Raw genomic sequence first — 24,747 nt, 5'->3', positions numbered from 1 at the left:
GCACACCCACCGTTACGTCGAACGGCCGGGGGCCTTCCGACGCACGCAAAGGGTTAAAGATTTAATTTTAAATATCTTACTTAAAAATTCTGTGAATTTCTCTTCGGTATTTAAGATTTCACCTACCATTTCACCGAGAAAAAAGTGGTAAACCAGAGATCTCAAGCTATCAACTGGCCCCCTTTTTTATTGTACATTATGACTGACATGATGGAACATTTACCATTTAACAAGACATATGTAGACACGTTTTTATACTAATATGATTTCTGGTGAGGGGCTTCAAGCCCTAAACTAATTAGTGATGCTAGAGAACTTGAATAGTGATTAGGATGAGTAGGAACAAATCTCCCAAAAGCAGATCAGTAACACACACCACAGCTTGGCAGCCCTGCTGCTTAAGGTGTCCTGCAGGTCAGAAGTTGGCCTTTGAAGATTATTTCTCTGAAAAACATCAGCAGTGTTATGAAAAGTATAACATTGATCGCCTTGACACCATTAATACATCAGCCAGTTGATTGACATTATCAGTTAATGAAAATCAAGCAACTAACTGTGTTAAGAAAAGTAGAAAATAAAAAGGTAATGAATTACCAAAGTCTCAGGAGGAGGGTGACTAGGAAGTTATTGTATCAGTTTTAGGCTGCCTAAGGTTCCTCAACGGGGAGCATAGCTGTTGCTGTAGTAAGACGGCTGGACTATGCAGTGCTTTGCAGGTCATGAGTTCGAATCCCAGCGAGACCAAATCCACCTTGCATCCTTCCAAGGTTAGCAAATTGAGTACCATAATTATAGGGCAACACCTGATATTTATAAGACTCAGAACTAGCAGAAGGGTGGTATGAAGCATTGTATTAAAAGTTATTAATATGCTGAATATTCAGGGGTTTCTTGAAGCAGAAATACTAGAATGTTAGAAACACAAATAATTTCAAGAAGAGAAAATTACCTTCAAAGTGATTTATGAGGTGGTTTCTAGGATGCCGAATGCTAAAGCACTGTGTTTAGACAGAAATGAATACAGTGTTCATAATTTATCAATATTGTTTCAAACATTTTATGGACACATAGATGCAAAATATCACAATTTAAAGTAGAGCAATTGCCAAGTCATATCACATTAACCTAGAATGAAAAGTCAATAAGGGCTTGGCAAGTTCAATAAGTACATGTGTGATACTTAATAATATCTCAGTTTTCAAGTTTCTCATTTATATTTCGTACTTCCTGAAGATACTGTGGGACACTTGATGGCTCACAGGCATGGGACTTTTGGCAAAGAATATTTCACTGTGTAAGTGATGCGTATGTGATCAAATATGTGATATGCCTGAATATAATAAGCACATACGGTCACATGCATCAATGTTCCCGTTTGCGAATTCTTAATTGCGAAAATTAAGGATCGCAATTAAGAATTCGCAAACGGCTATGCAGCAAGAAATCGCAATTGTTTTTGCGATTTCTTAATTTTCCTTAATTGCGATTCACAATTTGCGAATCGCAATTAAGGAATCCCTTTCCATTGATTCCTATGGGCCTAGAGGCCCATAGGAATGAATGTGAAGGCATTCTCATTTTGCGATTCACAATTAAGGAATCGAAAAATGAGAATGCAATTTCAAGGGTGCAGGGGGGTCCAAAGGACCCCTCCCTGCACCCCTGAAATGTACCTTTAAGTACATTTTTCCCACACACATGCCCCAAGGGCATGTGTGTGGGTAAAATGAAACTTTCAAAAATGCACTTTTGTGCACTTTTGAAAGCTTTCGTAAATTACCATGAAGGTTAACTTCATGGTAATTTACCACTACCTATTTGCGATTTCGCAATTTAAAATAAATCATGCATTGCATTTAAGAAATCGCAAAATTGCAATTTCTTAAATGCAATCACAATTTAAGAAATCGCAAATAAATAGCGATTTCTTAAATTGTGAAAAAAGCAAAAACCTTAATGCATCCCAAAAAAGGGATTTGCATTCGCAAACGGACACATTTTTCGATTCGCACCGTTTGCGAATGCAAAAACCCTTGATGCATGTGCCCGTTGGTGTCTGTGGTTCCTGACTGTCCGTGGAGAGTTAATGGTGCCCCGGTAGTGATGGGTAACCTGGGTAAAATTAGAAGGAAGGTTCCAAAATAGCGCTGGAGTATTTATTTTCTAGGGCTATTTTGCTCTCGATTGTGCATGGTAATTTGGATACAGACAGGTTACTACCCCTGTGACAGTGCCATGTGAGTTTCAAAGTAATTCTCTATGAGGATACTCTGCCCTCAGTGGGGTCAGAAGATCCTTCCATGGGTCGGAAGAGCCGCTTAGTCGGGTATTTACTTTGGCTGAGTCAGCAGAGGCTCTGCCATTATAAACAGAGCATGTCCCTCTCTCTAAATAGAGTAGGGGAACCACGAGCTTGCTATGGTGAAAGGACTGCTGGTTTACAGTGGCTCTCCAGCTCTGTTCAACTGTGGCCCTTAGTTTGAAACATTACAGAATGCGCGCCAGACCTATAATACGTTCCAAAGACCAATACCCACCAACGTTTAACTCATGGTGGTGATTACTGGAAGGATGGAGTGAGTTTTCAGTTACAAGCTCAAATACATTGCAATCACTCTACTCTGAATAATATTGTGAGTAACCTAAAGTTAATGGATGTCTTTATCTGGGTATATTTATTGTGGATACGCTTAGCCGATATATTATTAATCTTATGTATATTTGCATAATAATGCTTCCATGGAATCAAAGGTTAGGTAAAAGAAGCCTGAGAGCTAATGGCATAGCCTTTTTCTTTTCTTCTTCCAGAGGTAATTGACAAGTTCCACACAATAGCAATACTGGATGGGAAGAAGGACCACGTGAGTCTGACCGTTGATAACGTTCACCTTGAGTATGGGGTTATTTACGAGTACGATAGTACAGCTGGAATAAAGTGCCATGTGGTGGAGAAAATGATTGAGCCAAAAGGATTTTTCACCTTAACTGCTAAGGTATAAGACATTTTAAGCTTATAATTTTTTTTTTATATCTACAATTTGTTTCATTAAGATTTTGTGGACAATAGCATTTTCTTTTTTCCTTTATGAAGCTGTTGTTTTCATTTTCTATTATTTTCTTCTGATGGTAAAGTCAGTGAACAACCTGTCATATATAGTCAGATTGTTTATTCATATAGCCCGCGTAGCAAAACATGTTCATTTCATTTGTGCTTCTAGTGTAGCCAATCGTTGTGTGCATTTTGAACAGGGCACTGTATAATTCATAAAAATATGTTCATGTTTTAATAAACTATGTCAGTTAGCCAAGTGCTGGTGTAAAAACATTATCGATCTCAACAGCATTTTTCTTAGCTAACAATTCCTCCTCTTTGAAATGGAAAATAGAAGTCACCACCCAGCGATTCCAAACCGTATCAAATTGTTAACTTTAGAAAAAGGATGTGATGTCTATCTCATTAGGTAAGCATCTCCACACAAGGGCCAAAATGCTCCTAGTGATAATGCATATAGAATATAGAGCTGAAGGTTAGGGTTATGTGGTAGGGATACGAAAGAAGAACTTATCTATTGGGATCAATATTCTTCAACATCTTTTTTGCCACCACAATGTGAATGACAATTATCGAGTAATTCCTGTACTGGACAACCACCACCTTCTTCATTACGCTATCTATCAGAAAAGTTATTAATAATCCAGATACGATATACCCCTCTAAACAATGCTACTTAAACAATGGAAAGCCGTCTTCCAGTCATTCAGGCAAAGTATTTACCTCATACATTTTTTGCAAAAGTTCTCGGAATCAAACGAAAAGACAAGTCAGTTTCAACCTTGGTTTGAATATCTTCTGCTAACTTAGGTTATGTTAGCTTATGTTAAGTTGTTAGGTTATATTGGGTTATGTTTTGACATGTGACCTTTGTACTCGTACCACAACTGATTTGGTGTGTTGGACATCTTCAGCTGGCCTGCAGATCTGCAGGTTGAAAAGATAAATGTTGAAGATATTGTAAAGCACAAAGTGACATTCAGTTTGTTTATATTTCCAGTGGATGGCTGCATACACCGAGAAAGATTTTCCATCCATTATCACCATTTAAGTTTGAAGAGCTTCTAGAACTAAAGCATCTGCGTGCCCCAGTTTTCTGCCTGGAACATACCACTTCAATATTTTGGTGAAGAAAGATGTGCTAGTTTGATAAAATAAAAAAAGCTTGACGTACAATACAAATTACATAAAGAATTATCTTTTTCTTGACTGGTAGGAAGGTGAGAATCCCCAGAATCGGGGAGACCTCCTCCTGTTGCCTTGTTCTCGTGAGCTGTCCACTACTTTCTTATGGATTTTCCATAACCTTCGGAAAAGCTCACTGTGAAGGACTCACTAATACTGGTTCACATAGCTGTTAACCATTTTTAACAGCACCACTGGAATCCCATATTAGACCCATCGCTGTAACAAGAAGAATGCTATGGATAATTTTGACAGTGTTTCAGAGCGAGAAGATAGGCTTCACCACTTATGCATTTTTAAGATCGTGAGCTAGATCACATTCAATGAAGGCAATTAGATTTTTGGTAAAAGACGATGCTATAGGGCATGTTCCAAAACAAATGATGCCCATAATGGTGGCAAGTTGAGTGATAATCTTGTGTCACATCATGATCTCAGTATCGGTTGGGTTTAACTTCAACTATGCATTTTTCAGTCATTAACATTTAATTTGATAATGATCTTGAATCATTCATATATGTGATCTCTACTGCAAGGCAATATGATTATTTGTTAATGTTTACACATTAATGATTTGTTTTATTAGTGGGATCAGATATGATTTAAAACCTATAGTACTGGAGGTGAATCAAGTGACACAGCTTATTTCCTTTGGTGTATGAGAACGTTCTGGTACACTTAAGTTTCAACTTGGTCACTAATAGCAGACTAAAGCTGTGTGCGTAATGAATCATTGTGAAAGTCTTTTTAGAAGAATCTTGTGGCTGATGTGCCAGAGGCTGAGGATAATTTTAAAAAAATCAGAGTACACACATAATAAGTTTTCAGCTAATCTAAATTGACAATTATGAAAGATTCCTGGTTCTATGCTTTTGATCTATCAGCAGAAAATCCATATTGTCATTAGTTTCCAACAAATATTAGGGTTATAATTTCACAGGTGTTTGCAGAAGTGTAGCCTTAAACTATAGATTGAAAATGAACCATATGGATATATAGGGTCCAGGGAAGCGTTTTTAAGTACTGTTGTGGAGGCCTTTCTTAGGCTCATTCGCACTTCATTTTTGTAACAAAGGGCCGATTTTCTAATGAAAAGGTCACTTTAGGGTTCAGTTACTAAAGGTTGAAATATTGGTGCTGGAAAATGAGCTTTTATTATTCCAGAACAGTACTGTTGGCATTGGCTTAATATATGGGCTGTGTGAGTGGGGCAAAATTACAGGCGTTTTTACTTTACACTCTAGTAATTAATTCTCTGGATAGTATATGTGGGCTAGTGACTAGTGTCCACTATGACATGAGTTTTTTCATGAATAGTTTGGATGTTTGTTAGGAAAAACCTGCATAGATAATTTTACAGTTGTTACTATGATTTCATACAATTATTCAGAACATTTGAATCTCTAATCATGAAGAAGTTTAAACAATGATTTCTGTAAGGCCGTGGATTCGAAATTTGCACTTTTATATTTATAAATGTGTTGCCAGAAGAAATCTGTGTTTTCAAGGAATGCAAGGAGACTGCTCTATGTCAAAAGAAGAGTAAAATGCAGTGAAAGCATATGTAATTGTTTTCTAGGCAGCCATTACCAACAATATCCAAGTTATACTTGAACAAGTGGTCTTTAGCCAACTTTTCACTTCTAGCCTCCTCTTCTATCTTCCACGTGCTAATTCAACAGTTAGCCTGTTCAGATGCTCCTTCATAAAGTCAGCCTTTTAGAAATGGGGTCTTTTGTTGGCAGTGGTTTGGACCCTGTCCAAGCAGGGACCCTCACTCTAGTCAGGGTAAGGGAGCCACGCAGCTAAGACAACCCCTGCTCACCTCCTTGGTAGCTTTGCACAAGCATGCAGGCTTATCTCAGAGGCAATGTGTAAAGCATATGTACTTACACACATAATAATACTATGACAACAATACAAAAGGAGTCTACACCAGTTTAGAAATATAGTCAATATTTATCTGAATAAAACAAGACCAAGATGACAATAATCCAACATACAAAAGTCAAGATATCACTTTTAAAAGATTAAGCAAGTTTAGTCCATAGGAATCAATGGATGCAGTTGTTGTAGCACAAAGTACCATAGATGCATCAAAAATCAAAAACGGTGCAAAGGTGCAGCAGAGATAAGGTGCCAAAAAAGCAAAGTGATGCGTCGGTCCCTTACTACACAGGGGAGGTGACACATCGGGTCCTTACTGGCAGGGGGATTTCAGCTATGGCTATACGATCCATACTGAGTGTCCCATAGTAATCTTTCACAACTTTTTTAAGTTGAGCCTAGGTATTCACATCCATTCCATCAGGTGCCTCTAACTATTGGACGGTCCTATGTGTGCACATTACCACAAAGTCAGGCCAGACACCTACACAACCCGTGTGACTCTAGATGTACTTTGGAAATGTAAGCTTTATAATCATATGTTTCCTAGTGTAACATTACTTTCTCATATTTAGTCATTATTTGATCAATTCCATTTGTTCTCTGGTTGCGATAGTCAGCAGATTGCTAAAGTTCTTATTTGATTTTCCATTCCCATACTTTTGGGGTGCTTGTGTCTACGCAGTTCTCCAATTACGACTGTGGGCTTCATTTAGGGTTTGGCATTGTGGTTGTTCTTTCATAAACTGGCGGATCGTTCCACCCCATCAAACTTTTGGTCTCCTGTTTTATTTAGAGTTATGGAATCTCTTTTTTTTCATCAGTAAGTCTAATTTGGCGTAGCTATTGGAAGTACCTGGCTTTCCATCCCATTTGACGCATGGCTGTCAGGTCTCAGTGGTAATAGCTCCACCTTATTTATAGCTGAGCCATCACTACTCATTTTTGCTGCATAGGTCTGCCATGTTCTCCATGACGGATCCAGGCAGTGGGAACAAATAATGTCCATTTTCTACAGGGAGAAAACTTCCTGCGTGAGGACCATTGGAAACTCCCTGAGTGTCAGTGTCACTTTTAGGCTTTGCCTGCATAGCTCTTGCGCTGTGTTTGCAAAATATCTTGTATTAAAAAATCCTAAAAGGGTGGTATTACTCCAAGAGACACACCTGATGGGCAATACCTGGCGAGCACTTCACCGAGGGGGGTAAAAACTACTGATTCATGCTGGTTTCACCTCCGGCTCCCGGGCCACCGGTATCCTAGTCAAAAAAAGCCTTCCTCTTACATGTACTAACACGTGGGCTGACCCCTTGGGCCGCTTTGCGGTGGACGAGACCACATGGGAGGGACGACATCTAAACATTATCTCAGCCTACATCCCACCAGCATTGAGCAAAGACGCCCTGATGACTTTAGAACACCTGTTGTCAGACCTCCCCCAAGGTACACTGGTTGTGGGTGGGGACTTTAATATGACTATGGACGACGCTATAGATTGACACCCTCAACGTGGCTCCCATAAACAGTGCTCAGACCTTTTGGACTTCACGAACACGATGGGCTTAGAAGACCTCTGGCGAGCGTCGCACCCCGACACCCCATATTATACACATTATTCCAATGGCCACAACAGTATGTCCTGCATTGCCTATATCCTTTGCCACACTGCAGATATTGGCCTCTTTCGCAATCCAAGGGGGCTCCCCCGGGGTATCTCAGATCACTCTCCCCTCACTGTCGAACTCACCTACCATCGACAGGTGACCAGAGGTCCCATAATTATCAACCCTTGGCTCCTGAAAATTCCTGACATCAGAGACAGCCTGCTCGAACATACTGAATATTACTTCGCCGAGAACCTTGGTTCGGTCCACTCGGACGTTACAATCTGGGAAGCATATAAAGCAGTCATTAAAGGGAGGGCGATTGCTCTTAAATCTGGCTACCAACTCAAACAGGCCGAGCCTTTGCTTCAAACCTTATCGGAGCTGCTCAACTTAGTATCTGACCTTAACACTACCCCATCTGATGACACTGCTGCCCGTCTCCAACTGAAACAAATGGAATACAGAATGCTGGCCCTCGAAAAATCTCAAGCGAAACTGTTGCAAACCCGCCACCGAGTCTACGAGCTGGGAGACAGGGCAGGTAAAATGCTCGCATGGCTAGAACGCCGCGAACAGGGATCTAGATGGGTTTCGCTACTGATTCGTCCTGATGCCTCGCGCATCACAGACACACTGGACATAGCTGAGGCATTTGCAGACCACCTAGAAGAGGTCTACTCCTCGAGAGCATACTACTCAGCGGACGAATCTTGCCTCCTTTTGGAGGAAATGTGCTTACCCACTCTCTCCGACTCGGATAGGGAGGAATTGGACGCTGCTCTCATGACCGAGGAGCTTACAAGCGCCCTCTTTGCCATCAACTTGGGCAAGGCTATGGGGCCTAATGGTATCCCTGTTGAATTCCTCAAGGGGTTGGCTCAAGAAGTGATTCCTCACCTAAAGGCTATGTTTGAGGAAAGTCTTGAATGTGTCAGACTGCCACTTGACCAACGCCTGGCCTCCATAGCAGTTATCCATAAGCCCAATAAGCCACCCACTGACTGTGGCCCTTATAGGCCGATTCTCTCATTAACGCTGAGGTTAAGATTCTGGCCAAACTTCTGGCCACCAGACTCCTCACAGTCCTTCTCTCCCTCGTACATGATGATCAATCAGGATTCCTTCCGGGCCGGAACGTGGCTTTAAACCTCCGCAGGCTCCATAACGTACTGGGCAGGCAACCCTACATACAGGAGGACGCCGCAATTCTGTCCCTAGATGCCACTCTAGCGTTCGACTCCATAGAATGGTCCTACCTGTTTGAGGTCTTGAAACGTTTTGGCTTTGACCCGTTTTTTATCCAGTGGGTCCAACTGCTGTACACCGACTTGTTAGGCCAGGTGCGAATCAACGCCCATATATCCAGGCAATTCCAATTGCATAGAGGAACCAGGCAGGGATTTCCCCTCTCTCCCCTTCTATTTGTGCTCACTCTGGAACCTCTAGCCCATTGGATCCGTACAGATGCCTCAATTAAAGGGCTGAGATGGAATGACGATAGGGTTGACAAAATTTCCCTATATGCGGATGACATTCTTGTATTTGTCTCCTCTCCCAGATCCTCCATTAATAGTCTCTTTCGTGTCATTGGGAATTTTGGGAAATACTCTGGTTTCTTAATCAACTGGTCCAAGTCAGCCCTGTTTTGTCTACACGGCCTGCCATACAATGCTTCCAACAGGGTTCTCCATTGCCTGGGTATTTTTGTTTCTCCTCACCCCAAGCTCTTCTACGAGCACAACCTAAAGGGCCCGCTCCAAAGGCTCCACAATGACATTTCTCACTGGCGTACACTGCTTCTGTCCCTCCCGGGCAGAGCGGCTCTCTTTAAAATGTTGGCACTCCCGCGTTTTTTGTATGTCCTTCAAAATTGTCCTTACCCAGTTGCTGACTCCTTTTTCCGTGCACTGGAGGGGGATTTGCGGCTCCTCCTATGGGACGGTAAAGCGCCTCAAATTGCCCTGAATAAACTAACTCAGGGATTGGACGATGGGGGTATCGCCTTGCCAAACATGCGCCTCTATTACTGGGCTTCCCAACTGGTTTCCACCAACTCCTGGATCCACGGGTCACCTACCAACCCGGCTTTCCATTTAGAGTGCTATCAGACGGGACGGGAAGGTTATTTAGGTGCCTTATACGGCAAATTCCCCCGAAACCGATATGTGGGACCCATGACACAAACTATTGCTATCTGGCACCGTGCTACTAAAAGCATGGGTTGGTCTGACATATTTATTCGAGCCACCCCGCTCTGGGCTTCCCAAAAGCTAGGTTCCCTTTATCACCTTAAGGGCTTTGACAGGTGGGACACGATAGGCATCTCATCTCTAGGTGACCTTATTCACAAGGGGAAACTATTGACTTTTGCTGAACTTCAACAGAAGCACAATCTTTCCCAATCCGAGGCATTCTGGTACCTCCAGATTACACCTGCTATCACAACCACTGTACCAGACCTCTCCTCCCTTCCGGAGGCCTCTCCCCTAGAAGATAGGCTACTTTCAGAGCCACTCCAGACAAAGGCAATATCGTGTACGTACCGTAAACTGTGCAACACTATGCCCGACTCCTTCCAGGCCCTGCGTGACAAGTGTCAGGAGGATGTGGGAGACCTAGACGATGAAGACTGGAGATTGGCACTTATGTCCCCTAGGGAAATGGCTATAAATCACCGCTTCAGATTGATCCAATTGAAAATTCTACACAGAACGTATATGTCTGCCCCTCTCCTGGCCAAACTGGGACGACGCCCGGATGAGTTGTGTCTCCGCGGCTGTGGCCGCCTTGGCACCTTTTACCATGTCCTCTGGGAATGTCCGGTTATCCAACAATTTTGGTACGGGGCGGTTCGTAAAATGGCAGAGGCGGTGGGAAAACCCATTCCTCTTTCCCCTAAGGAAGGACTTCTTAATATATGGGGTGCTACGGACCTCACTGAGATAGAGCTTCAGTGGGTGGCCCTGGATTTCCTGTTGGTGAAGCAAGCAGTGGCAATGCACTGGGGTGCCCCCCAGAGGCCTCTCCTGGTGGGTTGGGTGGCAGAAACGGATAAATGCATGCTTACTGAAAAAACCAGTTGATAAAGATCCTAAAAAACATTCAATAGTGATAAAGAGGAAGTACAACTAAACATTGGCATGCAAATATTCCAAACAGAGTTCCAAAAGGATAAAACAGAAGGAGAATCTTATAATTGATGCTTGAGCATGCCCATTTCTTTAGAACATGACCAACAAAGTGGGGAAGATGTTGGTGAAAACTTACAAATACTAACAGGAGTAATAATAACTCTATGATAAATAAAAAACAAAGATTGAGTAATACGGGCAGCAGCAGAAACTTTAAACAGTTTGGACCATAATCTATCCCAAGTTATAACAGAAAGAGAAATGGACAAATCAGTTTCCCAAGCAATCTCAATAGTTGACTTAGAACGAACAATAGTATTTGATAATAGAAATTGATATACAAGGGCAGCTTTAGGTCGGTGAGTTGAAAATAGAGGATATAGAGGAGTAGAGGCGTGAGAGGTGGTAAGGTAGGAGGTAATGAAAATGTATACAAGTGAGATTGTATGGCAGAGGTAATGATGGTATATTCATTGACGTATCATCAATTGGTGGAGGGAGAGAGAGTAGAGATCCTTTCAATCTCCTTTCAATAATTATAAATCAATGTGGAAAGGATCACTGGTCCTGCATAACCAAGGTCTGCAGGTGGATCGGTAGGTGTCTCACTGGGAGACACCTACCGATCCACCTGCAGACCTTGGTTATGCAGGACCAGTGATCCTTTCCACATTGATTTATAATTAAAAAAAGGTATATTCATTGAGACAGGAAGCAGGTAAATGATAAGTGGTTTGCAATTCATGGAAAGGAATGATAGAGTAAGTGGAAAGAAATTGATGAACGAACAAGATATCCTTTTCCTTCCAGTATTTGTAGTAAAAAGATTTGCCTTTGTATTTAAGAAATTTGTTATACCACACAACAGAGGACAAAAAGCATTGAAGAGGAGTAAAATCCTCAGAGAATGTATTGTAAAGCAACATTTGGGAATGTTTCAAAACAGGGTACTTGGCCAAAAAATCAATCAATCAATCATTGACACTTATAAAGCGCGCTACCTACCCGTAGGGTCTCAAGGCGCTGGGGGGGGGGGGTGCCGCTACTGCTCGAACAGCCAGGTCTTCAGCTTCTTCCTGAAGGAGAGGTGGTCTTGGGTCAGGCGCAGGTCGGTCGGGAGGGAGTTCCAGGTCTTGGCGGCCAGGTAGGAGAAGGACCTTCCTCCTGTAGTCGCTCTTCGGATGCGGGGGACGGCGGCGAGGGCGTGGTTGGCTGATCGGAGGTGGCGTTTGGGAGCGTAGAAGTTGACTCGGCTGTTGAGGTAGCTCGGGCCTTGGTCGTGTAGGGCTTTGTGTGCGTGGGTGAGGAGACGGAAGGTGATTCTTTTGTTGACCGGGAGCCAGTGCAGGTCTCTCAGATGTCCGGAGATGTGGCTGTTTCGTGGGATGTCGAGGATGAGTCTGGCTGAGGCGTTCTGGATCCGCTGGAGTCTCTTCTGGAGCTTGGCGGTGGTACCGGCGTAGAGGGCGTTGCCGTAGTCCAGTCGGCTGGTGACGAGGGCCTGGGTGACGGTCTTCCTGGTCTCGGTGGGGATCCACCAGAAGATCTTCCGTAGCATGCGTAGGATGTTGAAGCACGCCGAGGAGACGTTGTTGACTTGCCTGGTCATGGAGAGGGAGGCGTCCAGGATGAAGCCCAGGTTGCGTGCGTGGTCTGTCGGTTTGGGTGCGGTGCCTAGGGCGGGGGGCCACCAGGAGTTGTCCCAGGCGGAGGGCGAGGAGCCCAGGATGAGGACCTCCGTCTTGTCCGAGTTCAGTTTCAGGCGGCTGGTCGTCATCCACTCGGCTACCTCTTTCATCCCTTCGTGCAGGTTGGCTCTGGCGGCGGCGGGGTCGTTGGTCAGGGAGAGGATCAGCTGGGTATCGTCGGCGTAGGAGATTATGCTGAGGTTGTGTTTGCGTACGATGGCCGCGAGGGGGCTCATGTAGACGTTGAAGAGGGTGGGGCTCAGAGATGATCCTTGGGGGACGCCGCAGATGACTTCGGAGGCCTCTGACTTGTACGGTGGTAGGCGAACTCTCTGTGTTCTTCCGTCGAGGAAGGAGATGATCCATTCCAGTGCCTTCCCCTGGATTCCGGCGTTGTTGAGACGCTGTACTAGGGTGCGGTGGCAGACCGTGTCGAAAGCCGCGGAGAGGTCTAGGAGGATGAGGGCCGCTGTTTCTCCCTTGTCCATCAGGGCTCGGATGTCATCGGTGGCGGCGATGAGGGCGGTCTCGGTGCTGTGATTGGCACGGAAGCCGGACTGTGAGGGGTCGAGGGAGCAATTTGACATAAAAACAATATGTTGAAAAGAAAAATCCTTTAACAGCGAGCGTTCAAAAGTAACCCATCTGGTAATTGGAGTTTCCAAAAAACCATAAGCTAAAAAAAAGGATTGTTTAATCAAAAAAGCAGAGTGGTAAGTTTTAAAATTAGGGAAACGAACACCACCTTCATTTTTAGGACGAATAAGTTTGCTTAGAGCAATACGAGGATGTTTATTATTCCACAAAAATTTTGTACAAATGGAATTTATGCGGGAAAAATAAACATTAGGAATTTTAAAAGGGAGCATAGAAACAGTATATAGTACATGGGGGGTAATCATCATTTTGATAGTATCCAATCTACCCCACCAGGAAAGATATAAGGGAGACCAAAGTTGGAGGAGGGATTGAATTTCTTCAAGAGGGCGTTAAAAATAAATGTAAGCGTGTCAACTAGGGACGAAGAATACCAAATGCCAAGGTACTTGATTTTAGAAGGAAACCACGTAAAATCAGTAGTGTTAAACATGTATTGGTAACAAATAGAGTTTAAGGGTAGAACTTCCGTTTTAGATAAGTTAAGTTTATAACCCGAAATGGAGGAGTATAATCGAACTTCGTCCATAAAATGAGGGAGAGATGTAACCGTGTTAGCCATATAAATCAGTATGTCATCTGCATATGCAGATATTTTAGTTTCGACAGAGGAGAGTTTGAAGCTTTTAATCTGAGAGTTAGTTCTAATTCGCTCTAAAAAAGGTTCAACGCAAAGGATAAATAATAAAGGGGAAAGAGGACAACCTTTTCTTGTGCCTCTAGACAGTGAAAAAAACCTTGAGAATTGGTTATTGACAAAAATACTGGCACGGGGGGAAGAATATAAAAGTTTGACAAAGGAAATAAACGAGGGGCCAAAACCAAACCAATGAAGAGTTTGAAACATAAATTGCCAATTGATGCGATCAAAAGCTTTCTCAGCGTCTAAAGATAGGGCTGCGAGAGGATCTTTAAATTTTGTGCCGTGTGAAATAATATTGGAAAACATACGAGCATTGTCAGAGGCTAGTCTGCCTTTCACAAATCCAACTTGGTCAGTTTTAATCAGCAGGGGGATAATAAAATCAAGACGAGATGCAAGAATTTTAGCAAATATTTTACAATCATAATTAATGAATGATATAGGGCGGTAATTTTTGCAATGGGAATGATCTTTGTCAGGTTTGGGAATAATGACAATTAATGCATCCATAAAGGACCCAGATGCCTTAGCATCAGCAATAAAAGAATTAAAAAAGTGTAGTAGTTTAGGGGCAAAAATTGAATGAAAAGTAGAGTAAAATTCAACAGGGAGTCCATCAGGTCCTGGAGCCTTTTTTTCAGAGAATTAATGGCCTGAAGCACTTCCTGAAGAGTAATATCTTTCTTTTAATTGATCAAATTTGTCAGGAAGCGATGGTGTAGAAGGGAGACCAGCAAAAAAGGAAGTTAAATTCTGGGAGGAGGGGTGTGTATCATCAGTATAAAGAGATTGATAATAATCATGAAAAATCTCGGCAATTTCTTCATCTGATGAGACTACTTTATTAATAGATTCATTGAGGATAGGTCCAACAGTTTTACGCTCAGATTTGATTTTTAGATAATTTGCCAGCATTTTTCCCGCTTTGTTTTGACCCCCATGGAATTTGGACTTAATCTTATGCAGAGTATTACATGCTTCAATAGTGGCAATTTTATTAAGCTCAGTTTTTGCTGCAATTAGATCCTGAAGGGCAACAGTAGACTTAGAGGTGAAGTATGTATGTTCTAATCCTTTAATTTTCTGCAGCTGCTCCTCATAGTTAGTTCTGTTGAGTTTCTTTTTTTTGGAGACATAGGAAATAGTGAAGGCCCGGAGGGCGGCCTTAAAGGCATCCCAATTATTAGGGATAGAGGTGTCAGACGGGTTGTTAAAAGTAAAAAATTCATTAATAAAAATAGTAACTTCTTTTATAAAAGCAGTATCAGACAGGAGAAAGGTATTAAATTTCCAGCAACTAAATTTAGAAGAGGTAAGGGAAAGGTCCAGGACAGCATAAACAGGTGCATGGTCAGAAATAAAAATGGAACCAATTTCGGATTTTTGAATGGATGGCAGTAAAGACTTACTAACCAAAATGTAATCAATTATTGAACGGGTATGATGTACATTCGAGAAAAAATTATATTCAAGTGAATCAGGGTTACAAGTTTTCCAAACATCAAATAACGGACGAGAGATAATGGCAGATTGAAAAGATTTATGAGATTTGTCTGGTTGAAATTTACATGAAGAGAGTCCATCAGAAAAAGGATCTAACCATTGGTTGAAATCACCTGCAACTACAATATTGGGGCAGTCAATTGAGGAAAGAAGAATTTTAATATCAGTCCAAAATTCGGGCTCAGGTCGGACAGGACCATAGATGTTTAATAAAACCAACGTCTTATTCTGAAGCACAATCTTAGCCATTACCCAACGACCATCATCATCATTTTGAGTAGATAGTGTTTGGACTGATAAAGCTTTATGAAACTATAAAGCAACACCCCCTTTTTTGTTAATAGCGGGAGAAAATACAACTTGTCCAACCCATTGACGTTTCAACTTAATCTATTCCACATCCGTTCAATGCGGTTCTTGGAGAAAAACAATTTGAGAATTAAGTTTAGATACATGGGATAGTACCTTTTGTCGTTTGACAGGATGTCCAAGACCCCGAACGTTCCACGTAACAAAATTACACATGACGGAAGGTAGGGAAGATGGGGGACAATTGGGGTGGATACACTTCAAGGAAACAACTACAAAAAAGAACACAACAAACGGAAACATTACATGTGGACAAATCACCCAACACACTCACATTGTGTAAATACATCAATCCTAAAGCTGCAATAGAAATCAACAAGGAATACTGAAACAAATAAAGAGATTGTTCAAAAGTAGAAACATACATAGGCAATGGAGAAAAAAGAAAAAAACGAGGGTAAGAGGGAAGAGAGGAAAGGGAAATAGAGAGAGGAAGAAATAAATGGACAGATCAAGGCATATACGCCAGGTCTGAGGAGAAAGGGAAAACCAAAGCAGCGGGAGCGTAGTGATGCCAAAGAGGACACGGACTCCAGCAAGCAGAATGAAAGAAGAAAAAGAAACAGAACCTCAAGAGAGGAGAAGAAACATTGAATATAAAGTTACGAAGGAGATATATGAGTTACAAATAGCAGAGCAATCTTAGCCTGGAAAAAGAAAAGTATCAAATATTAGTGTCCATGCCAGAGGGAGAAACATTCTGTAGGCAAGCGTGAAGCTTCTGTGGGTCATCAAAAGAGCGAGTATGCCCATTATGTGTAATTTTACAAAAACATGGATGGAGGATACCATATTGGATATTCAACTGTCTCATTTGAAGACGAAGATTCAAAAATTCTTTGCGCCGAGCATTCGTTGCATTAGAGAGATCCCGAGACAGAAAAATATTGTGGCCAGACCATATAAGACGCCGTTTGAGCTTAGCAGCCTTCAACACATTCATTAACTCTGTAAACTCAAGAAAAAGCATAATGATGCCACAAGGCTTAGTGGCGTTGGGGTTGAGACGACCTAAAAGATGAGCTCTCTGGATGTTGAGGGGGTGTGACGCAGGTTGAAGTTCCAAGAGTTCCCCTAGAAAAAATTTCTGTAGAAATGACACCATGTCAGACCCCTCAATATTTTCTGGGAGTCCATAAAGGCGTAGGTTATTTCTACGATTACGATTTTCAAGGACCTCGGTATGAAGCTTCAGTTTGTGAATCTCTTGTTCCAATAGAGGGATCTTTGACGAAACATCCTGAATGTCACTGACACGCTGTTCCAAATTCGAAACTTTGCCTTCCATAACAACCCACTTTTCTACGATTTGTTTACTTTTTTCATTAGCTGCGGACATAAAAGGTTGGAGACCACAGACTTCCTCCAAAATAGAGTCTAGAACAGGATTTGAAGATGATAGAATAGGAGAAGGAGGGTCATTTTTGGGCCTCTTTGATTTTGCTCCGGTGATGCCATGAGCCATGTTGAAAACGTGAGGAGAGACCCAAATTAAGGCAAAAAAACTGACAACTTGGCAAGTGCAAGCGTTTCACAGAGACACTGAAGACCAAGAATGGAAATGATCTCCAAAAATCTCAGAAATGTGAAGATCCACAGAAAAGCATGCTTAAAAATTTGCAGAATAGAACAGTATATATCAAATCCAAAATAGATAGGAGGCAGACATGGGCAAGGAGGCAACAGACCACTTCCCAAGACAGTAGGTCAGTGTCAGTCAGAGAGAGAAGTTTCCATACAAGGAAAACAAAAAAAGGCAAAATTGCAGGATAAACATGGCCTCTGCAGAGAAAATAGGGCAAGAACAAAGGTTCGGGTCCTGTATCTGAACTGGCTTGGACCACTCAAATATGCTGAACAAGCAAAAGGGCCAGACAGATTTATTTTTCCATTTTTGATCCCACCCAGCCAATTAGTTCTGGAGGGTCATCTATTTTATTTTAGTTTTTTTATATTTTTAGAAAAACATTCAACTGTTTAAAATATGTCATCAAATAGACAGTCAGCAAACAGTGAAACATACATATGAACAAATGAAATGTGCAATGATATACAAGTGCTGTACAAGTGCTCAAAATAAATACTATCAGTTGATACAAGCAACACCAAAAGTAATAAATCAAAGACCTAACAATACATTCACATTAGGAACCAGTCCTTTCTATTAGGTACAACAAGACAAGCGGACCTACAGTAAAAGAGAGCTGCCTGCCTGTCTAACTAAGCCAAGGATAGGAAAACAAATTGGGGGGTTACACATCTAGGGATCACACTGTGTGGATTTAAGCGGCCCTAGTGGCACCCTTATTTTTTCCAAGGCTCAGGGAAAAGGCAGCCATTCATAGCAAAAGTATAAGTCCACTGTTGAGGAATAGTACGTCAGGAGTGGGAGAGCATCAAAAACGAGCTTTCGCGCCAATATTTAAAATGGCGGCCACTTTTTTACAGAATCAGAAAAGCAGAAGCAGCTGACAGAGTGAGTACCATGAAAGCAAAAGAAACATCGCGTTTACGCAATATTCGAAAAGTTACCATCAGAAAAGTGCCTACGCGATATAAAAGCTGGCTGAGGGGGCAGCATACCGGCAAGAAATGGTGTAGTAGCTGGAGAGAAGGACGTGGGCTCAGCGGCACAAAATGGCGGCCGCCCGCGTCCAAAACGGAATAAAGTTACCGGTAGCTGTAACTAGTGTAAACCAAGCCTGCAGGCAGCAAACCAAGTGGCATTACGTGCAGCCCATCCTCTGACGTCGCGGCAACTGGAAAAGGACTCCTTAAAATACAGAGGGAGGTCTGTAAATCGTCTAGGAGACCCTCAGCACAGCGGAGCTGACGAAGAAGCCGCCATCACTCCTCGGCGCGCAAGCCACGCCCCCCCGTGCGAGGAACTTTATAAATTAATTTTTTGCCTTATGTACAGCCACGGCCCGTGGAGGGAGTTACGGTGGGGCAGGGAGGCGGGGAGGGGGAGGGTCGGGTGGAGGGTGCTAAAAACTGGCATATGGATAATTGCAGGTAAGTAAACAATTTAATTAATAAAACGAATTTGGTAGCGCGCCTTGCATCGCAAAATGCGATGCAGTGCGCGCTACGAAAGTTGGATTTACATGAAAATAAAACATCAATATTGTACTACTTAGCATTCCGGCACACATGCTTTACAGCACACTCTGTATCCCCCAGCCAGTATAATGGCACAATAACCTTTCTTTTGTTACAAAGGCACTTTACTGTTAGCTGTGCTTCCTCGCACTATTTTTAATCTTTCTTTCTATGGACCTTTGTTCTGAGGATATAGCATGATGGTTGGCGATCCCGACTTTGGAAATGGAGAATCATGTTCGAGTCTCTGCATCACTTTACTCTGGGTTCAAATTGGCATTATATAACAAGCATTGGCAGGGCGAATAGGCTTTGTCATTTTTTTTTACATGTTGCAGAGCAGTTGATTGCATTTTTAGCCCTGGTTAATCCATTATGAAATACCTTCTGCAGTGAAAAATTGAAACACAAGTGAATATTTTCTGTATGCAACGTGTCTATGACATTATGCATGTAATGAGTGATTATTCAGAGTACTAGTGAGATGTAAATTAATGCCTCATGCTTTCTAATGCATGCACTCCGTAGGAGGGATGGAATGATACACCAGGGAGCCAACAGTATTGAGGTAAGAAAGCAATACTCTTCTGCTTAATGTATAGCTTAAAGAATTGGTAACAAGCAGTCATTCAAACATCTGCGCATCAAGCCAGAACTAGAAAGGGTCACCATTTCTGCTGATGAAATGCAGCATGATAAACTTGTATGTTAGACTCAAAATCAAGAGTATTCTTTTTTTGTTATTTAATGACAATTTAAAAATGCTGAAAAGCACTCCATTGTATAAAATTACTTATTTCACTGCTCACTTCTGTTTCCACTTCTTGAAAGCTTCTGGAAGCTCTGGCTAAAAGCGATGAGCAATTTGTGGAGAATTGCAATAGCCTGAATTCATTGAACGAAGTCATCCCGGCTGACCTCCAACATAGATTCAATGTCATTTGCAGTGAGAAAATTGAGCACATCCAAAGAAGAGTCTCCAGCTATCGAAAGGTAAAGTCACACACATGTATTTCAAATTAGATATTTTTAGTTACTTTTCTATTTATATCACAGATCCCAGGCGGAAGGTCATGGGACTACCAGCAAGCATTTCCGTTGTTACAGAAAATTCCCAGTCTTGCCTTGCTTCCCAGAGGAATAAATCTCTTTCACTGACACTTCTTACATCACATGATGTGTTCTCTTTTCCAAGCTCACGTTAGGAAGACACCCAGTGTCCCATATTTTAGTTAGGGAAACAGCTCCAGATAACTAATGCACTCCTATTGTATACAAAATCTTTCTTTTCTGCACGCGTATGGTATACACTATCTGTAGCTACCGTTTGCCTATGCTATGCACAATCTGCATAAATTATGATCATGCCTAGGTTTTTAAATTAAAAAACAAATTGTTGTTTATACGTCAAAAAATATACATTTGTTCCCAGCATGTTACTGTTGTGATGTCAGTTCAGGGAAATATCAAACTTGTTTTTTTGCTGTGATGTCACAGTGCTGAGCAGTAGCAAAATAGCAAAATAACTCCTTCTCTAGCTTCTACTGGATTCACTGGTTCTATATAGACCCATAGAACCAGGGGCGTAGTTGGAACTGCAGAGACTAATGTACCCACTTCACCAAGACTGCTGGAGACCAGAAGGAAACCTTGGAATGGCTGAGATAGAATTGCAGCCTCCCATTTCTTCCTAAGCAATGCCTTCCACACAGGCCCAAAACAAGGGCCAGGAGAAATTGGAATAAAATGTTACCCCTAAGATTCTAGCCACCAGTGCCAGAGGTAGGGGTGGAGGAGCACCCAAATTTGACGGCCACCATATGCTAGTCTCCTGAGCGAGCTTGGTGCCAAAGAAGAGGATTTCGGTTTCTCTAAATTAAGCTTTCAGCAGCTACCATTTATCTATTCCACCATTACCTTTTAGTCTTGCTTGAAGGAACTCAGGGTTGGGTGTGATCCTTATAGGAGACCACCCACACTGCCAAGGTCTCCACAAGTTTAGCCAGTGGCTTAAGGTAGATATTAAAAAGAGTGGGCTGAGCGCCAAGCCCTGCGGCACGCAACACTAAAGTGGCTTGAATGAGGAAGTAAAGGAGGTAGAAAGCCTGCCTGAGAGTGATCTTTCAGGAAGGATTTGAGCCAAAGCAGAGTCAGGCCCTCAAAAGTCAGTCAAACAAGATGTCATGGGAAACAGTATCGAACGCTGAGGACAGATCCTAAAGCATGACCATAACTGGTAAACTCTGGTCAAGATTTTCCTTTATGAAATCTGATACCTCGAGTAGGACAGAACCTGCCCAAAAGACAGATTGTGAAACAGGCAGAAGGAGGTTAGACTCAGAAATAGTGAGAACCTGTTGACCCATTTTCCCAAAAGATTAGCAACTGTGGGCAGGAGAGAGTTTGGTCAAAAATTGCTTATGGCTTTTGGGTCAGCTGACACGTTTTTTTAACAGAAGGGGCAATAACGCGTGCTTCCAGCTTTCGGGAATCAATGCCAATAATGTTCCAACAACCTACTTGCAAAGGATTTTCATTGGACAAAAACATGAGAAACACAACTTAATACAATAGAGTGTTTTGCACATACATAACAACGGATATTTCGCTCTGAACCTTCAAATGTGTCAAACACATCTCCTTGGCTAAGGAAGCTAAAATAAAGTTTTGTTTACATACAGAGACACTTCTTAAAATGTTTAGCGCATTTGATAGGGATGGCTTGGGTCCGACACAAAGCTGTTTGTCCCAGAGGTCCCTGTTGAATGGTAAGCCAGGGATGGACGTAGGTAAGGCAGACAATTCCATGATCGTTTGCACCTATACACTGGCACATGAGCATCTGTAAAGTGACTAGCTGCTTGATTCAAACAAGTAGTGGCGAGTGACGTTCACACAAGCTGACTGTTTCCATAATACTATAAATAATTACAAAGTGAAAAAACGAGGTTGTAGGAGATAAGGACGGTGAAGCCTCAATGTACACTGGGTTTCGTTATCACTTCCACCTCCAAGGCTGTTTGACTGCTTGGTTGTCACCAAAATGTTGTAAAGACGTTGGACATTCCAACTGTGATGAACAACGTATTTATTAATTTGTAGCCTAAATCATATAATGGTCCATCTAGCACTCAAAATTCAAATTAAATCTTGAAAAAACGTTCATCCGTTAATGGTTGTGCTACTTCCACCAAGTGCTTAGTCTACGGACACTATATCACATTAGCGCAAATTTGGAGACAGCGGGAACTCCCACTGGCTGGGTGGTGGTGTGCACAATTATATTTGAACCAGGTTGGTTCTCATCTTCAGTTACGTAACAATAATCCTTCTTTCAACGCTTTTCTCAATTTCAATCATTGATTTTTATTTTCATCATTATTTATGTTTTATCTCCAATGTAAATCCATTATTGTGGGGACTTCAAGTTATTTACATTATACATCTACCCAATGCATTTCGGGTCTATGATGACCCTTCCTCGGGGGTCTGTGTAGAAAAATCAAGGAAATACAATCAGCCTAATTCTCATTTCTACAACATGTAATTTGACGAAATCATGCAATGTCATTCATTTATAACGAAACTGTGGCAACAAAACGATGTCATTCATTTTTAACGAAACTGTAGCAACAAAACTATCAAGCTTTCACTCTTATTCATATTGCCTGAAACGACCTCTTACGTGACGGTTCGGTATTAAAATGACCTTTACGTTTACCAGTTACCGTGAAATCTAAACTCTGTTAATGACCAAAAACTAGTATTTACATAAAAAATACTAACATATGCATAGTAAATACAAGACGTTTTTCGAGAACTTACAGGAAATGTAACGCGTCCCGCGCTTCGAACTGTCTCCCAATCAGTTAGTTGGAACCATACTACGCTGCTCTTTCTGCGTTATAAACAGTTTGATTGGATACTGGTGCGATCACGTGATCGCAGTATGATGCGATAACTCTTTACTTCAACTAAACTTTATAGACACCGATTCTGCCTCAGAATCTGACCTATTATCCGAAAAAACGAGGTTGTAGGAGATAAGGACGGTGAAGCCTCAATGTACACTGGGTTTCGTTATCACTTCCACCTCCCAGGCTGTTTGACTGCTTGGTTGTCACCAAAATGTTGTAAAGACGTTGGACATTCCAACTGTGATGAACAACGTATTTATTAATTTGTAGCCTGCCAGAGCGTGATTCCCTTCTGCCAGCCTAGAACCCACTGGCAAGCTAGGAATCCCACTCAAGCTAAAACACAACACATGGAAATGCACCACATATTCTGTGTCGCAACCTGGGCTTGATCGCCTTATGTGACAGATGAAAGGTAGAGTTGAGGCAGCTGATAGATGCATTGTTGGTATATTAAATGCTAACAATGGTCTCAGTGACTAAAATACCCAATAGATATTGTAGGTCAGGGGATGCAAACAACAGATCTGTAAATTGGTTCTGTGCTCTCTGATCAAAGAATGGGATGGCCTCACTTCTCGGCTGACCATGCCTCCATGATACTGGACACCAAACTGAAAATGATGCTAAATTATACTTTATAGAAACAGTTTTTAAACTTCCCATACAGAATTAGCAATATTGTTGCTGTGCTTAAGATTGTACAATCAATAATGACAGCGGCCAGTCTCCTGACAAAGTGGCGGGACAGGGCGGGCCAAAGAGGGAGGTGGAGAGAGTTAGGGAATCGAAAATTAAAATTAAAAAAAGTACCAAAGCCGCAGCTAACACCGCAGTCTCCCGCATCCAGGCTCTTTCTGGTTCTGGGACAGGCTCCAAGACTGCACAGCTGCCAATCCTGACTCTGCATGAAAGCATCATCAGGACTGGCCTGAGTGCTATGACTGCACTCTCAGGTAGACAGGGAGCCTGTGCCTGCTTTCTCCAGCCCCACCAACACATCTGGGGTTGGAGAGAGCTACACTGCGCATGACTGTTTGGCCGGCCTGAGATTGCCGACCAAACCATCATGCATAGTGAGGGGAGTTCACTACCCCTACCACACCAGCCGTGTCACCCCCTGGATCCACCCCAAGACTCGTCAGAGTCCTGGGGACAGGTCCAGGGGATTAAAATAAAATAATAATAAAACAGGATTAAAGGCCATTTTATTTGAGGGTGGTAGCGGGGGAGGCTCTCCTCCGCCCTAATAAGGCGCCGCCGCTTTGGCTACTTCCTGGGGAATTGTGGGCTTACATTATGTCATAGTGTTCCACCTTTGGTTGAATCCCAAAACAAAAACATTTTGTAGCTATATCTAAGAACATTTCTGGACCCAACCTCTAGTTAGCATGATATGGCACAGTATGTGAATCAGAATTACAAAAGTGTTACTATACAATTCAGAACGTGTTCGGCATTAGCTTGAATCAGTGTCTATGTTTAAACGATTCAAGCACACTGAGTGTTATCTTGCATTGTGGCCAAGAAGAGAAAAAACTGAGAGATTGTGGGATAGCTGACTTTGAAATAGAAAGGAAATAGAAAAGGTACACTCGAAGACAAAACCGTTAACTTTCCTCTTTCAATCAATGCTTAATTTGAGCTGGTGGTGTCTGGTGCTCGGTATTGGCACTTAATTGTCAACATCAGCGTTTGTAAAAGTCTGCTACAAGGAGACGCTGTCTGGCTAATTTTGAGATTACCACAACAACAGTTAATTACTGATTCAACATACATTAAAAATCACTTTTACCTGCTGCTCAGACCAATCTTATAGTTTAGGGCGCTTGGAATATTCTTCATTGTCACACTTGTACTATCATTGGCAGCATGGCAGTGGCAATGTGTGATGCAAGCTGCAGTGTCCACCTGACGACAGCCCTGGCTCTTATGTTTTTTTACAAATTAAGCACTGGTTTCTATGGATCAGCCTCTTTCATTGCTCATTCTTAACTGGATTTCAC

The 24,747-nt window shown here is 42.1% G+C and overlaps 1 protein-coding gene across 1 annotated transcript in view; it reads left to right on the top strand.

The window, feature by feature from the left end:
* Positions 1–24,747, top strand: part of PREX2 (phosphatidylinositol-3,4,5-trisphosphate dependent Rac exchange factor 2) — a 1,276,790-nt gene that overhangs the window by 707,798 nt on the left and 544,245 nt on the right. Inside the window, exons 23-24 of the mRNA XM_078687188.1 lie at positions 2,809–2,993; positions 19,656–19,817. Coding sequence (XP_078543314.1) covers positions 2,809–2,993; positions 19,656–19,817 — 347 coding nt within the window. The remainder of the gene's footprint in view (positions 1–2,808; positions 2,994–19,655; positions 19,818–24,747) is intronic.

The sequence above is a fragment of the Lissotriton helveticus genome, chromosome 4_1, assembly GCF_964261635.1.
Source record: "Lissotriton helveticus chromosome 4_1, aLisHel1.1, whole genome shotgun sequence".
NCBI lineage: Eukaryota > Metazoa > Chordata > Amphibia > Caudata > Salamandridae > Lissotriton > Lissotriton helveticus.
This window is presented reverse-complemented; position numbering and strand designations above follow the sequence as displayed.